The sequence below is a fragment of the Labrus mixtus genome, chromosome 7, assembly GCF_963584025.1.
Source record: "Labrus mixtus chromosome 7, fLabMix1.1, whole genome shotgun sequence".
NCBI classification, from domain to species: domain Eukaryota; kingdom Metazoa; phylum Chordata; class Actinopteri; order Labriformes; family Labridae; genus Labrus; species Labrus mixtus.
Window position 1 is genome coordinate 31650675 of NC_083618.1, and position 17500 is coordinate 31668174.

Genomic DNA, 17500 nt, shown 5'->3' on the forward strand with positions numbered 1-17500 from the left:
ACGCTCCTGCAGTGTCATGTATCTAGTTCTGATATTTCTGATTCTTTCTGTGTTTCACAGCTTCTCCGGTTCTGTGTGTGTACCTGAGGTTCTCTAATCTCTGGTTCTGGCTCAGTTCTCCGTGCAGTTCTCCGACTTTCAGTCCCATCAGTCCCAGCAGGATGTGCAGTCTGTGAGCCTGTTTCCTGGTCTGAGTGAAACACATCACGTGATCCTGGAACGTCCGAGTCAGCAGAGCTACAACATAGAACATAGAACATAGAACAGACACACCGTTAGAACATCAGTATGAGCAGGTGTGTGTGTTAGTCCTGCAGAAGAACTCCATGACTCACCTGCCACCACGGCCTCTCTGTCTCCCTCTCTGTTCTGTCGGATTCTGACGAACTCTTGTCGCAGAAACGGAGCGACGTCTGTGTTACTGTTTACAAAGATTCTGATTGGCTGCTTCAACGACACCGCAGCGAGGTCCTTCACCTGGAGACACAGGTCACATGACGAGCTTTAAAACACCTGGAGACACAGGTCACATGACAAACTTTAAAACACCTGGAGACACAGGTCACATGACGAGCTTTAAAACACCTGGAGACACAGGTCACATGACAAACTTTAAAACACCTGGAGACACAGGTCACATGACAACACCTGGAGACACAGGTCACATGACAAACTTTAAAACACCTGGAGACACAGGTCACATGACAAACTTTAAAACACCTGGAGACACAGGTCACATGACGAGCTTTAAAACACCTGGAGACACAGGTCACATGACAAACTTTAAAACACCTGGAGACACAGGTCACATGACAAACTTTAGAACACCTGGAGACACAGGTCACATGACGAGCTTTAAAACACCTGGAGACACAGGTCACATGACAACACCTGGAGACACAGGTCACATGACGAGCTTTAAAACAACTGGAGACACAGGTCACATGACAAACTTTAAAACACCTGGAGACACAGGTCACATGACAAACTTTAAAACACCTGGAGACACAGGTCACATGACGAGCTTTAAAACACCTGGAGACACAGGTCACATGACAACACCTGGAGACACAGGTCACATGACAACACCTGGAGACACAGGTCACATGACGAGCTTTAAAACACCTGGAGACACAGGTCACATGACAACACCTGGAGACACAGGTCACATGACGAGCTTTAAAACACCTGGAGACACAGGTCACATGACGAGCTTTAAAACACCTGGAGACACAGGTCACATGACGAGCTTTAAAACACCTGGAGACACAGGTCACATGACAACACCTGGAGACACAGGTCACATGACAAGCTTTAAAACACCTGGAGACACAGGTCACATGACAAACTTTAAAAAACCTGGAAACACAGGTCACATGACAACACCTGGAGACACAGGTCACATGACAACACCTGGAGACACAGGTCACATGAAAACACCTGGAGACACAGGTCACATGACAAGCTTTAAAACACCTGGAGACACAGGTCACATGACAAGCTTTAAAACACCTGGAGACACAGGTCACATGACAAGCTTTAAAACACCTGGAGACACAGGTCACATGACAAACTTTAAAACACCTGGGGACACAGGTCACATGACAACACCTGGAGACACAGGTCACATGACAAGCTTTAAAACACCTGGAGACACAGGTCACATGACAAGCTTTAAAACACCTGGAGACACAGGTCACATGACAACACCTGGAGACACAGGTCACATGACAAGCTTTAAAACACCTGGAGACACAGGTCACATGACAAACTTTAAAACACCTGGAGACACAGGTCACATGACAAGCTTTAAAACACCTGGAGAAACCGGTCACATGACGAGCTTTAAAACACCCGGAGACACAGGTCACATGATAACACCTGGAGACACAGGTCACATGACAAACTTTAAAACACCTGGAGACACAGGTCACATGATAACACCTGGAGACACATGTCACATGACGAGCTTTAAAACACCTGGAGAAACAGGTCACATGACGAGCATTAAAACACCTGGAGACACAGGTCACATGACAAACTTTAAAACACCTGGAGAAACAGGTCACATGACAAGCTTTAAAACACCTGGAGACACAGGTCACATGACAAGCTTTAAAACACCTGGAGAAACAGGTCACATGACGAGCTTTAAAACACCTGGAGAAACAGGTCACATGACAACACCTGGAGACACAGGTCACATGACAACACCTGGAGAAACAGGTGACATGACAAACTTTAAAACACCTGGAGACACAGGTCACATGACGAGCTTTAAAACACCTGGAGAAACAGGTCACATGACAACACCTGGAGACACAGGTCACATGACAACACCTGGAGAAACAGGTCACATGACAAGCTTTAAAACACCTGGAGACACAGGTCACATGACAAACTTTAAAACACCTGGAGACACAGGTCACATGACAACACCTGGAGACACAGGTCACATGACAAACTTTAAAACACCTGGAGACACAGGTCACATGACAAACTTTAAAACACCTGGAGACACAGGTCACATGACAAACTTTAAAACACCCGGAGACACAGGTCACATGACAAACTTTAAAACACCCGGAGACACAGGTCACATGACAAGCTTTAAAACACCTGGAGACACAGGTCACATGACAACACCTGGAGACACAGGTCACATGACAACACCTGGAGACACAGGTCACATGACGAGCTTTAAAACACCTGGAGACACAGGTCACATGACGAGCTTTAAAACACCTGGAGACACAGGTCACATAACAACACCTGGAGACACAGGTCACATGACGAGCTTTAAAACACCTGGAGACACAGGTCACATGACGAGCTTTAAAACACCTGGAGACACAGGTCACATGACGAGCTTTAAAACACCTGGAGACACAGGTCACATGACAACACCTGGAGACACAGGTCACATGACAAACTTTAACACACCTGGAGACACAGGTCACATGACGAGCTTTAAAACACCTGGAGACACAGGTCACATGACAAGCTTTAAAACACCTGGAGACACAGGTCACATGACAACACCTGGAGACACAGGTCACATGACGAGCTTTAACACACCTGGAGACACAGGTCACATGACAAGCTTTAAAACACCTGGAGACACAGGTCACATGACAAACTTTAAAACACCTGGAGACACAGGTCACATGACAACACCTGGAGACACAGGTCACATGACAAGCTTTAAAACACCTGGAGACACAGGTCACATGACAAGCTTTAAAACACCTGGAGACACAGGTCACATGACGAGCTTTAAAACACCTGGAGACACAGGTCACATGACGAGCTTTAAAACACCTGGAGACACAGGTCACATGACAACACCTGGAGACACAGGTCACATGACAAACTTTAACACACCTGGAGACACAGGTCACATGACGAGCTTTAAAACACCTGGAGACATAGGTCACATGACAAGCTTTAAAACACCTGGAGACACAGGTCACATGACAAACTTTAAAACACCTGGAGACACAGGTCACATGACAAGCTTTAAAACACCTGGAGACACAGGTCACATGACAACACCTGGGGACACAGGTCACATGACAACACCTGGAGACACAGGTCACATGACAAGCTTTAAAACACCTGGAGACACAGGTCACATGACAACACCTGGAGACACAGGTCACATGACAAGCTTTAAAACACCTGGAGACACAGGTCACATGACAAACTTTAAAACACGTGGAGAAACAGGTCACATGACAAACTTTAAAACACCTGGAGACATAGGTCACATGACAAACTTTAAAACACCTGGAGACACAGGTCACATGACAACACCTGGAGACACAGGTCACATGACAAACTTTAAAACACCTGGAGACACAGGTCACATGACAACACCTGGAGAAAAAGGTCACATGACAAGCTTTAAAACATAGGTCACATGACAAGCTTTAAAACACCTGGAGACACAGGTCACATGACAAACTTTAAAACACCTGGAGACACAGGTCACATGACAACACCTGGAGACACAGGTCACATGACAACACCTGGAGACACAGGTCACATAACAAGCTTTAAAACACCTGGAGACATAGGTCACATGACAAGCTTTAAAACACCTGGAGACACAGGTCACATGACAAACTTTAAAACACCTGGAGACACAGGTCACATGACAAGCTTTAAAACACCTGGAGACACAGGTCACATGACAACACCTGGAGACACAGGTCACATGACGAGCTTTAAAACACCTGGAGACACAGGTCACATGACAACACCTGGAGACACAGGTCACATGACGAGCTTTAAAACACCTGGGGACACAGGTCACATGACAACACCTGGAGACACAGGTCACATGACAACACCTGGAGACACAGGTCACATGACAAGCTTTAAAACACCTGGAGACACAGGTCACATGACAACACCTGGAGACACAGGTCACATGACGAGCTTTAAAACACCTGGAGACACAGGTCACATGACGAGCTTTAAAACACCTGGAGACACAGGTCACATGACGAGCTTTAAAACACCTGGAGACACAGGTCACATGACAACACCTGGAGACACAGGTCACATGACAAGCTTTAAAACACCTGGAGACACAGGTCACATGACAACACCTGGAGACACAGGTCACATGACAACACCTGGAGACACAGGTCACATGACAACACCTGGAGACACAGGTCACATGACGAGGTTTAAAACACCTGGAGACACAGGTCACATGACAAACTTTAAAACACCTGGAGACACAGGTCACATGACAAGCTTTAACACACCTGGAGACACAGGTCACATGACAACACCTGGAGACACAGGTCACATGACGAGCTTTAAAACACCTGGAGACACAGGTCACATGACGAGCTTTAAAACACCTGGAGACACAGGTCACATAACAACACCTGGAGACACAGGTCACATGACGAGCTTTAACACACCTGGAGACACAGGTCACATGACTAGCTTTAAAACACCTGGAGACACAGGTCACATGACAACACCTGGAGACACAGGTCACATGACAAACTTTAACACACCTGGAGACACAGGTCACATGACGAGCTTTAAAACACCTGGAGACACAGGTCACATGACAACACCTGGAGACACAGGTCACATGACGAGCTTTAAAACACCTGGAGACACAGGTCACATGACAACACCTGGAGACACAGGTCACATGACGAGCTTTAAAACACCTGGAGACACAGGTCACATGACGAGCTTTAAAACACCTGGAGACACAGGTCACATGACAACACCTGGAGACACAGGTCACATGACAAACTTTAACACACCTGGAGACACAGGTCACATGACGAGCTTTAAAACACCTGGAGACACAGGTCACATGACAAGCTTTAAAACACCTGGAGACACAGGTCACATGACAACACCTGGAGACAGAGGTCACATGACGAGCTTTAACACACCTGGAGACACAGGTCACATGACAAGCTTTAAAACACCTGGAGACACAGGTCACATGACAAACTTTAAAACACCTGGAGACACAGGTCACATGACAACACCTGGAGACACAGGTCACATGACAAGCTTTAAAACACCTGGAGACACAGGTCACATGACAAGCTTTAAAACACCTGGAGACACAGGTCACATGACGAGCTTTAAAACACCTGGAGACACAGGTCACATGACGAGCTTTAAAACACCTGGAGACACAGGTCACATGACAACACCTGCAGACACAGGTCACATGACAAACTTTAACACACCTGGAGACACAGGTCACATGACGAGCTTTAAAACACCTGGAGACATAGGTCACATGACAAGCTTTAAAACACCTGGAGACACAGGTCACATGACAAACTTTAAAACACCTGGAGACACAGGTCACATGACAAGCTTTAAAACACCTGGAGACACAGGTCACATGACAACACCTGGGGACACAGGTCACATGACAACACCTGGAGACACAGGTCACATGACAAGCTTTAAAACACCTGGAGACACAGGTCACATGACAACACCTGGAGACACAGGTCACATGACGAGCTTTAAAACACCTGGAGACACAGGTCACATGACAAGCTTTAAAACACCTGGAGACACAGGTCACATGACAAACTTTAAAACACGTGGAGAAACAGGTCACATGACAAACTTTAAAACACCTGGAGACACAGGTCACATGACAAGCTTTAAAACACCTGGAGAAACAGGTCACATGACAAACTTTAAAACACCTGGAGACACAGGTCACATGACAAGCTTTAAAACACCTGGAGACACAGGTCACATGACAACACCTGGAGACACAGGTCACATGACAAACTTTAAAACACCTGGAGACACAGGTCACATGACAAACTTTAAAACACCCGGAGACACAGGTCACATGACAACACCTGGAGACACAGGTCACATGACAACACCTGGAGACACAGGTCACATGACAAACTTTAAAACACCTGGAGACACAGGTCACATGACAAACTTTAAAACACCTGGAGACACAGGTCACATGACAAACTTTAAAATACCTGGATACACAGGTCACATGACAAACTTTAAAACACCTGGAGACATAGGTCACATGACAAACTTTAAAACACCTGGAGACACAGGTCACATGACAACACCTGGAGACACAGGTCACATGACAAACTTTAAAACACCTGGAGACACAGGTCACATGACAACACCTGGAGACACAGGTCACATGACAAGCTTTAAAACACAGGTCACATGACAAGCTTTAAAACACCTGGAGACACAGGTCACATGACAAGCTTTAAAACACCTGGAGACACAGGTCACATGACAAACTTTAAAACACCTGGAGACACAGGTCACATGACAACACCTGGAGACACAGGTCACATGACAACACCTGGAGACACAGGTCACATGACAAGCTTTAAAACACCTGGAGACATAGGTCACATGACAAGCTTTAAAACACCTGGAGACACAGGTCACATGACAAACTTTAAAACACCTGGAGACACAGGTCACATGACAAGCTTTAAAACACCTGGAGACACAGGTCACATGACAACACCTGGAGACACAGGTCACATGACGAGCTTTAAAACACCTGGAGACACAGGTCACATGACAACACCTGGAGACACAGGTCACATGACGAGCTTTAAAACACCTGGGGACACAGGTCACATGACAACACCTGGAGACACAGGTCACATGACAACACCTGGAGACACAGGTCACATGACAAGCTTTAAAACACCTGGAGACACAGGTCACATGACAACACCTGGAGACACAGGTCACATGACAAGCTTTAAAACACCTGGAGACACAGGTGACATGACAAGCTTTAAAACACGTGGAGAAACAGGTCACATGACAAACTTTAAAACACCTGGAGACACAGGTCACATGACAAGCTTTAAAACACCTGGAGAAACAGGTCACATGACAAGCTTTAAAACACCTGGAGACACAGGTCACATGACAAGCTTTAAAACACCTGGAGACACAGGTCACATGACAACACCTGGAGACACAGGTCACATGACAAACTTTAAAACACCCGGAGACACAGGTCACATGACAAGCTTTAAAACACCTGGAGACACAGGTCACATGACAACACCTGGAGACACAGGTCACATGACAAACTTTAAAACACCCGGAGACACAGGTCACATGACAAGCTTTAAAACACCTGGAGACACAGGTCACATGACAAACTTTAAAACACCTGGAGACCAGGTCACATGACGAGCTTTAAAACACCTGGAGACACAGGTCACATGACGAGCTTTAAAACACCTAGAGACACAGGTCACATGACAAACTTTAAAACACCCGGAGACACAGGTCACATGACAACACCTGGAGACACAGGTCACATGACGAGCTTTAAAACACCTGGAGACACAGGTCACATGACGAGCTTTAAAACACCCGGAGACACAGGTCACATGACGAGCTTTAAAACACCTGGAGACACAGGTCACATGACAACACCTGGAGACACAGGTCACATGACAAGCTTTAAAACACCTGGAGACACAGGTCACATGACAACACCTGGAGACACAGGTCACATGACAACACCTGGAGACACAGGTCACATGACAACACCTGGAGACACAGGTCACATGACAAACTTTAAAACACCTGGAGACACAGGTCACATGACAACACCTGGAGACACAGGTCACATGACAACACCTGGAGACACAGGTCACATGACAACACCTGGAGACACAGGTCACATGACGAGCTTTAAAACACCTGGAGACACAGGTCACATGACAAGCTTAAACACACCTGGAGACACAGGTCACATGACAACACCTGGAGACACAGGTCACATGACGAGCTTTAAAACACCTGGAGACACAGGTCACATGACGAGCTTTAAAACACCTGGAGACACAGGTCACATGACAAACTTTAAAACACCTGGAGACACAGGTCACATGACAAGCTTTAAAACACCTGGAGACACAGGTCACATGACAACACCTGGAGACACAGGTCACATGACAACACCTGGAGACACAGGTCACATGACAACACCTGGAGACACAGGTCACATGACGAGCTTTAAAACACCTGGAGACACAGGTCACATGACAAGCTTAAACACACCTGGAGACACAGGTCACATGACAACACCTGGAGACACAGGTCACATGACGAGCTTTAAAACACCTGGAGACACAGGTCACATGACGAGCTTTAACACACCTGGAGACACAGGTCACATGACTAGCTTTAAAACACCTGGAGACACAGGTCACATGACAACACCTGGAGACACAGGTCACATGACAAACTTTAACACACCTGGAGACACAGGTCACATGACGAGCTTTAAAACACCTGGAGACACAGGTCACATGACAACACCTGGAGACACAGGTCACATGACGAGCTTTAAAACACCTGGAGACACAGGTCACATGACGAGCTTTAAAACACCTGGAGACACAGGTCACATGACGAGCTTTAAAACACCTGGAGACACAGGTCACATGACAAACTTTAACACACCTGGAGACACAGGTCACATGACAAGCTTTAAAACACCTGGAGACACAGGTCACATGACGAGCTTTAACACACCTGGAGACACAGGTCACATGACAAGCTTTAAAACACCTGGAGACACAGGTCACATGACAACACCTGGAGACACAGGTCACATGACAAGCTTTAAAACACCTGGAGACACAGGTCACATGACAAACTTTAAAACACCTGGAGACACAGGTCACATGACAAGCTTTAAAACACCTGGAGACACAGGTCACATGACAACACCTGGGGACACAGGTCACATGACAACACCTGGAGACACAGGTCACATGACAAGCTTTAAAACACCTGGAGACACAGGTCACATGACAACACCTGGAGACACAGGTCACATGACAAGCTTTAAAACACCTGGAGACACAGGTCACATGACAAACTTTAAAACACGTGGAGAAACAGGTCACATGACAAACTTTAAAACACCTGGAGACACAGGTCACATGACAAGCTTTAAAACACCTGGAGAAACAGGTCACATGACGAGCTTTAAAACACCTGGAGACACAGGTCACATGACAAGCTTTAAAACACCTGGAGAAACAGGTCACATGACAAACTTTAAAACACCTGGAGACACAGGTCACATGACAAGCTTTAAAACACCTGGAGACACAGGTCACATGACGAGCTTTAACACACCTGGAGACACAGGTCACATGACAAGCTTTAAAACACCTGGAGACACAGGTCACATGACAACACCTGGAGACACAGTTCACATGACGAGCTTTAAAACACCTGGAGACAGGTGAGGTGACACAGGTGTGTGTGTTTACCTCCTCTGTCATGGTGGCGGAGAACAACATGGTCTGTCTGTTGTAGGCACACATCCTGATGATCTCCTTCATCTGCTCCTCAAAGTACTCGTCCAACATCCTGGGAGACAAACACAGGGACACAGGTAGAAGCACACAGGTAAGTTTTTGTTCCTCAGGTGAGTTTATTGTTTGATTGTAGTTTTTCTCTAACTTTTCCTCCTCTCTACAGGTGTCACAGTTTACCTGTCGGCCTCATCCAGGATCAGGATCTCGATATGCGCCAGCTCAAAGGTCGGCGTGTTGTGAAGATGATCGATCAGCCGACCAGGTGTAGCTATCAGAACGTCTGGCCCCGCCCTCAACGCCACCTCTTGAGACTTCAGGTCCAACCCACCTGGTGACAGAGAGAGAGACAGGTGAGTTCAGGAGCCAAAGACTGAATAAAGAAATACGACTTTGTTTTCCAGCGCAGTGAGGGGAGCATTTAACCCTTTGTGTGTTTTGTGAATCAGGCTCTCAGACTTTACAAAGAGAGGAGCTGCCCCCTGCTGGCCAAAGGTAAGAATGCAGCTAACACCTAACTTCTGCATTAGCCAAGTCTTAAATACTTTTGATGGACTAGACCGAGAAACGGACTGAATATAAAACATTTCAGATCTTATTTTGAAAAAGCGTATCCAGATCCAGCGTGTGAACAGTCTTACCGACAGCCAGGCAGGTGGTGATAGAGGTGAACTGGGCCAGCTGACGGGCCACAGAGTGAACCTGGATCCCCAGCTCTCTGGTGGGAACCAGAACCAAAACCCGGGTCACCTGGGACGTCCTGGGTTTATAAACCAAACGCTCCAACACGGGCAACATGAAGGCTGCCGTCTTCCCTGCAGAGCGGAGAGGAACCGTTTGTTAGTCTCTCCTGGAATCAGTTTTAAAAACAGAAATCCAGTTTGATGAACCGGTCCTGGTCCGTCGGTCTCACCTGTCCCGGTGGCGGCGCAGGCGCACAGGTCTCTGCCCAGCAGGCCGACAGGTACACACGCCTTCTGGATGGGAGTCGGCTGCTTGAAGCCCACCGCTGTGATGGCCTGCAGTGACACAATGATTACAGACAAGAACAACAAGACCAGGGACCCTCATAGACCCGGGTCAGTCCTGGTCAGACTTAAAGGGATACTTCAGCCATTAGCATTAATCTTTCTATCATTAGAGACCTGGTCGTGCATCCCGCCCTCATTTTCCCCTCAGATGTGAAATCTTTGTATTTCTGAGTCTGAAAAGGAACTTCCGATTTTTGCGTCACTGGAAGCTGTTGTGGTTAGCGGGGTGAAACTACAACGCTAGTTCCTCATATTTTCGACCACTGAAGCTACAGACCAATCACAGAGCAGTGGGTGGGAACTCACTCCCAGAATCCAAACTTAACGTCCGCCATATTGCTTTGAAGCTACGCTAACAGGCTCTACGGAGAAAGAAAAATATAAATATAGCGGCGAGACGGCTGCTGCCGCCGGGGCCGCCGTTGAAGTAAAACTGTAAACCTGACCTTAGTGGGAGTGGCCTGCGGTGCTGTGCATTCTGGGATTTGGTGTCTTTCATCCAAATGATCCAAAAAGACACTTTCTGCCTTTTCACGGTCAAGAAGACACCAACTTCAAAATGTATTTCCTTTCTACATATATGACCCGATGTCACTACAGATTCATGTTTCAACGGGTGAAGTATCTCTTTAAAGATATAAAAAAGCTGCAGGATTGGATCAGCTGATCTCCTGTGTGGGTGTGTTTACCTTCAGGATTGGTCGGGAGAGGTTCATGTCATCAAACGTCATCTTATCGTCAAACTGAGAGGCGTCTTCGTAGTACGACTCCGGAGCCTGAGAACACACACACACACACAGACACAGCTGTTACCATGGTAACAAAGAACTAAGTGTAAACGAACCTGTGACATCATCAGCTCCTCTTCCTCACCTCCCCCTCCTCCAGCTTCCTCTTCTTCCCTCGTCGTTCTTTGTCTCTCAGAGTGTCTGAAGGGAAACAGAAACATTAAAGTCTGACTCACTAAACTCCAGATCTTCTCTCTCCTCACCTGATTTAGTTCAAATCTGCTCGTCTCCTCACCTGATTTAGTTCAAATCTGCCCGTCTCCTCACCTGATTTAGTTAAAATCTGCTCGTCTCCTCACCTGATTTAGTTAAAATCTGCTCGTCTTCTCACCTGCTCGTCTCCTCACCTGATTTAGTTAAAATCTGCTCGTCTTCTCACCTGCTCGTCTTCTCACCTGATTTAGTTAAAATCTGCTCGTCTTCTCACCTGCTCGTCTCCTCACCTGATTTAGTTAAAATCTGCTCGTCTCCTCACCTGATTTAGTTAAAATCTGCTCGTCTCCTCACCTGATTTAGTTAAAATCTGCTCGTCTCCTCACCTGATTTAGTTAAAATCTGCTCGTCTCCTCACCTGATTTAGTTAAAATCTGCTCGTCTCCTCACCTGATTTAGTTAAAATCTGCTCGTCTTCTCACCTGCTCGTCTCCTCACCTGATTTAGTTAAAATCTGCTCGTCTCCTCACCTGATTTAGTTAAAATCTGCTCGTCTTCTGAGTCAAATTCACTCTCCTCGTCCTCCTCTTCATCACTGTCCTCGTTTCCGTCGTCCTCTCCTTCAGGAGGCTTCACATCCTCCTCCTCATCGTCCTGGTTCTTCTCTGCTGATCCTTCAGCCTCCTCGCCTGATTTCTCCTGCAGATCAAAACAAACTGTAAACACACGAAGAAGAAGCTGAACACAGGTGAGACGAGCTCCGACGTGGACTCACCTCAGCTTTCCTCTTCTTCCTGATCTTCTCGATCTTCTGGTCCAGAGTGGTCGCAGTCCTCTGCAAACACAGAGCGGTTAAAAACAAACGCAGGAGAACGATGACGAGGAACAACAGACGCCAAGAGGAGAGACAGAAACAGAGAGGGTGAGACAGAAACAGAGAGAGAGGGTGAGACAGAAACAGAGAGAGAGGGTGAGACAGAAACAGAGAGAGAGGGTGAGACAGAAACAGAGAGAGAGGGTGAGACAGAAACAGAGAGAGAGGGTGAGACAGAAACAGAGAGAGAGGGTGAGACAGAAACAGAGAGAGAGGGTGAGACAGAGATAGAGAGAGGGTGAGACAGAAACAGAGAGGGTGAGACAGAAACAGAGAGAGAGGGTGAGACAGAGATAGAGAGAGGGTGAGACAGAAACAGAGAGAGAGGGTGAGACAGAGATAGAGAGAGGGTGAGACAGAGACAGAGAGAGGGTGAGACAGAGAGAGGGTGAGACAGAAACAGAGAGAGGGTGAGACAGAGAGAGGGTGAGACAGAAACAGAGAGAGAGGGTGAGACAGAAACAGAGAGAGGGTGAGACAGAAACAGAGAGGGTGAGACAGAAACAGAGAGAGGGTGAGGCAGAGAGAGGGTGAGACAGAAACTGAGAGAGAGGGTGAGACATAAACAGAGAGAGGGTGAGACAGAGAGAGGGTGAGACAGAAACAGAGAGAGGGTGAGACAGAAACAGAGAGAGAGGGTGAGACAGAAACAGAGAGAGGGTGAGACAGAAACAGAGAGAGGGTGAGACAGAAACAGAGAGAGGGTGAGACAGAAACAGAGAGGGTGAGACAGAAACAGAGAGGGTGAGACAGCTACCTTGTTCTTGAGCTGCTTCATGACGTCGGCCATCGCCCAGTCTTCACCATGACTCAGCACGTCGCGCTCTCCAAACTCAAAGTCGGCGTTGAAGTCTTTCACCCCGCGACTCCCGAACTTCTTCTTCCTGTTCAGAACGATCGGCTGGTCCTGAAAAACAAACTCTGCTTTAATATTGGAGACACTCAGAGAAGAACTGGTTTTCTTTATTTAACCAGATAAAGAGGTCTGAGATCAGGATCTCTTTCACAGGGTGACCAAGAGGTCTGAGATCAGGATCTCTTTCACAGGGTGACCAAGAGGTCTGAGATCAGGATCTCTTTCACAGGGTGACCAAGAGGTCTGAGATCAGGATCTCTTTCACAGGGTGACCAAGAGGTCAGAGATCAGGATCTCTTTCACAGGGTGACCAAGAGGTCTGAGATCAGGATCTCTTTCACAGGGTGACCAAGAGGTCAGAGATCAGGATCTCTTTCACAGGGTGACCAAGAGGTCAGAGATCAGGATCTCTTTCACAGGGTGACCAAGAGGTCTGAGATCAGGATCTCTTTCACAGGGTGACCAAGAGGTCTGAGATCAGGATCTCTTTCACAGGGTGACCAAGAGGTCAGAGATCAGGATCTCTTTCACAGGGTGACCAAGAGGTCTGAGATCAGGATCTCTTTCACAGGGTGACCAGACCAAGAGGTCTGAGATCAGGATCTCTTTCACAGGGTGACCAAGAGGTCTGAGATCAGGATCTCTTTCACAGGGTGACCAAGAGGTCTGAGATCAGGATCTCTTTCACAGGGTGACCAAGAGGTCTGAGATCAGGATCTCTTTCACAGGGTGACCAAGAGGTCTGAGATCAGGATCTCTTTCACAGGGTGACCAAGAGGTCTGAGAGGAGGATCTCTTTCACAGGGTGACCAAGAGGTCTGAGATCAGGATCTCTTTCACAGGGTGACGAAGAGGTCTGAGATCAGGATCTCTTTCACAGGGTGACCAAGAGGTCTGAGATCAGGATCTCTTTCACAGGGTGACCAAGAGGTCTGAGATCAGGATCTCTTTCACAGGGTGACCAAGAGGTCTGAGATCAGGATCTCTTTCACAGGGTGACCAAGAGGTCTGAGATCAGGATCTCTTTCACAGGGTGACCAAGAGGTCTGAGATCAGGATCTCTTTCACAGGGTGACCAAGAGGTCTGAGATCAGGATCTCTTTCACAGGGTGACCAAGAGGTCTGAGATCAGGATCTCTTTCACAGGGTGACCAAGAGGTCTGAGATCAGGATCTCTTTCACAGGGTGACCAAGAGGTCTGAGATCAGGATCTCTTTCACAGGGTGACCAAGAGGTCTGAGATCAGGATCTCTTTCACAGGGTGACCAAGAGGTCTGAGATCAGGATCTCTTTCACAGGGTGACCAAGAGGTCAGAGATCAGGATCTCTTTCACAGGGTGACCAAGAGGTCTGAGAGGAGGGTGTGTAGATTGATTTACAGATAAAGTGCAGAATCTTGATCACAGATTACAGAAACACATCAGGCTCTGTCCAACTGTCTCGCGTTTTTTATCTTTTAAGATCGAGCCAAAGGCTTCAAGTGAAATCCGCCATTTTCAAGTCATTTTGGAGAAAGTTCCCTCGGAGGGAGCAGCAAAACTAAACGCTCTTTTCCCGAGCTCCGTGCGGAAACGAGGAACAGACAGTTTAAAGACATCACAGGAACACGAGGCGCAGTGGCTTCTGGTTCTTTGAAGGTCTGAACATAAACAAGAAGACACCAAACCATGAAGAGCTTTATAAATAAGATTCAGACAGTGGATATACCTGCACACCTTCAAAGATGGCCAATCAGAGTGAGTGTACAGGTCACAGTGACACACGGCGTCCAGTGACTGTCAACATTTGGTCGAGGCGCCCATGAACAGCACATCTCTATAATCCAACAAAGGAAGAAAGGTTGATGAAACAAGAAGCTTCCTCGCTCTGAGGGAAACGCAGGATTTATTTCTGGAATAAAATCCAAACTTCACCTGAAGTTTAGACGCCAAATTGGCGACATGTGATTTAAAAGACAGAAGAAGATTCACTGAAATAAAAACTAAACTAAAAGTCAATGTCAGATTTTTGGGAAAGGTTTTCGATCACTTCACGTTTTAATAAATACTAAACGTTTGACTTCAAATCAAGTCCAATCATATTTTAGATTGACGCACATCACATGACCCGGGGCGTGAACAGACGTTTTTGAACTGCGGTGGCCAAAACGGGGGTCTGATTTAAGCAAGGGGGGGGGGGGGGCATGAAATGTTTTTATTTTAAGATTTATTTTTGCCTCCTCAGTAGAGACAGGACAGTGGGGTTATGATATGCCGGAATAGAGCCACAGGTCAGACTTGAACCCGGGCCGCCCTGGGGACCACAGCCTCCGTACACGGGGCGAGTGCACTAAACACTTCACCTCCAGCGCCCCAACATCATTTCTAATGTCAGCCTATTAACATCTTAGCTGACTATATATTGAAGACAGGGGCGGCTGTGGTTCAGTGGTAGAGTCGGTCATCTCTTAACTGTGAGGTCGGGGTTCGATCCCCAGCTCCTGCAGCCACGTGTCCGATCTGTCCTTGGGCAAGACACTTAACCCCAAGTCCCTCTGCTTTATGTAGATAATATCTATTATGTTTCTAAATCAAATCAATCACACATCCTGGGAAATCTAGATTTTTGAAAAACCCCAAAAACAACAAATAAGATTATTGAATAAAATCGACTTTATTTATTTATAACTGAAGGAGATAAACGCTGGTTAGGGGGGCCCCTGTGAATCTATAGGGGCCCCTACAGACTCTACAGTCACCTGTTGTGTAAACATCTTTGTTTACCTCAAACTAAATCTTTAGACAGTTTAAACTCAGTGATTTAAAAAGTGACCTAACCTGTGTGTTCCTGTTCCTGTTAACTTAAAGAAGAGATTTAACATCTTTCTGACTCTTATTTTAAACATTAAAGATCTTTAAAATATTATTATTATTATTATTATTATTATTATTATTAGAACACTTAATGAGTCTTAAATGTCATTCAGGGACACTTCAGTGAAGACACTTTACGTAATAAACGTTTGAAACCCTCTGGATCAATCAGCGGTCAGTCTGCTGTTTTCACGCCGGGCACACTCACCTCCTGCTCGGACTCGGTGTCGGGCTCCTCCGGGCTCTCCTCGTCGTCCCGGATCGTCCCGATGAAACCCAGCTGATCCAACATGGCGGACTGAAACCCGGTTCAGGACCGGACACTGTGGGTACTAGCGGGTTCTGGTCGGGTTCTGTTGAGCTTCTCTGATGTACTGCAGCCACACATACACACACGTGTGTTGACGGAAACAGGAAGAACAGGCGGAAGTTACTTCTTCTTCTTTGGTGCTTTGTAGCGGTTGGCAAACAGCGTTTTGGTGCATTATCGCCACCTACCGGTTTGGAGGGTGAACCAGGAACTAAGTGATTTACTCATTTTTATTAAATAAAGTACAAAATAAAATAAAATATAATTGCATGCTCTCTATCAAACTAATCCTAAAATAATGAAATAAAACTCTATAACACTTGTTCATATAATTTCCTTACAAGAGATCACAGACAGGCTATATTTATTTAAGTCTCATTATCAGTCTCGTATGTTTGTCAGTGAATTATACCGCATTCTAATGTTTCCTCATGTTCATCATATTCACACCTTCACCCCGGACTGATTTAACCCCGGGTTCATGTTAAAGTTATATTTACAGAATCAGAATAGTTTTTTATTACCATGTACGTTTACACATAAGGAATTTGTCTTGGTGTATTGGTGCAAAAACAGTTAACAAGGACATAAAGCATAAATAGCAAGAACTTAAATAATAAAATATGGAAGCAATTACCATATATAATATACAATTTAAAAATGTAAAAATATAAGAAACACAAATGTACAAAAGGTGCAATGAAGGATCTGTGCAGTTAGACAATGAAACAAATCTTACAGTGAATATAAATCTACTCACAGAG

General features: G+C 46.3%; 2 protein-coding genes across 2 annotated transcripts in view; both read right to left on the reverse strand.

Moving 5' to 3' along the window:
- ddx27 (DEAD (Asp-Glu-Ala-Asp) box polypeptide 27) overlaps nt 1–16856 on the reverse strand; it is a 21616-nt gene extending 4760 nt beyond the window's left edge. Inside the window, exons 1-12 of the mRNA XM_061041637.1 lie at nt 16635–16856; nt 13476–13625; nt 12620–12679; nt 12375–12543; nt 11777–11832; nt 11593–11679; nt 10786–10891; nt 10514–10687; nt 10053–10203; nt 9828–9927; nt 336–477; nt 84–237 (exon numbers count right to left, since the gene is read on the reverse strand). Coding sequence (XP_060897620.1) covers nt 84–237; nt 336–477; nt 9828–9927; nt 10053–10203; nt 10514–10687; nt 10786–10891; nt 11593–11679; nt 11777–11832; nt 12375–12543; nt 12620–12679; nt 13476–13625; nt 16635–16718 — 1433 coding nt within the window. The 5' untranslated portion in view covers nt 16719–16856. The remainder of the gene's footprint in view (nt 1–83; nt 238–335; nt 478–9827; nt 9928–10052; nt 10204–10513; nt 10688–10785; nt 10892–11592; nt 11680–11776; nt 11833–12374; nt 12544–12619; nt 12680–13475; nt 13626–16634) is intronic.
- The window catches only part of khk (ketohexokinase), an 85684-nt gene that overhangs the window by 33098 nt on the left and 35086 nt on the right, over nt 1–17500 (reverse strand). The window lies entirely within an intron of this gene.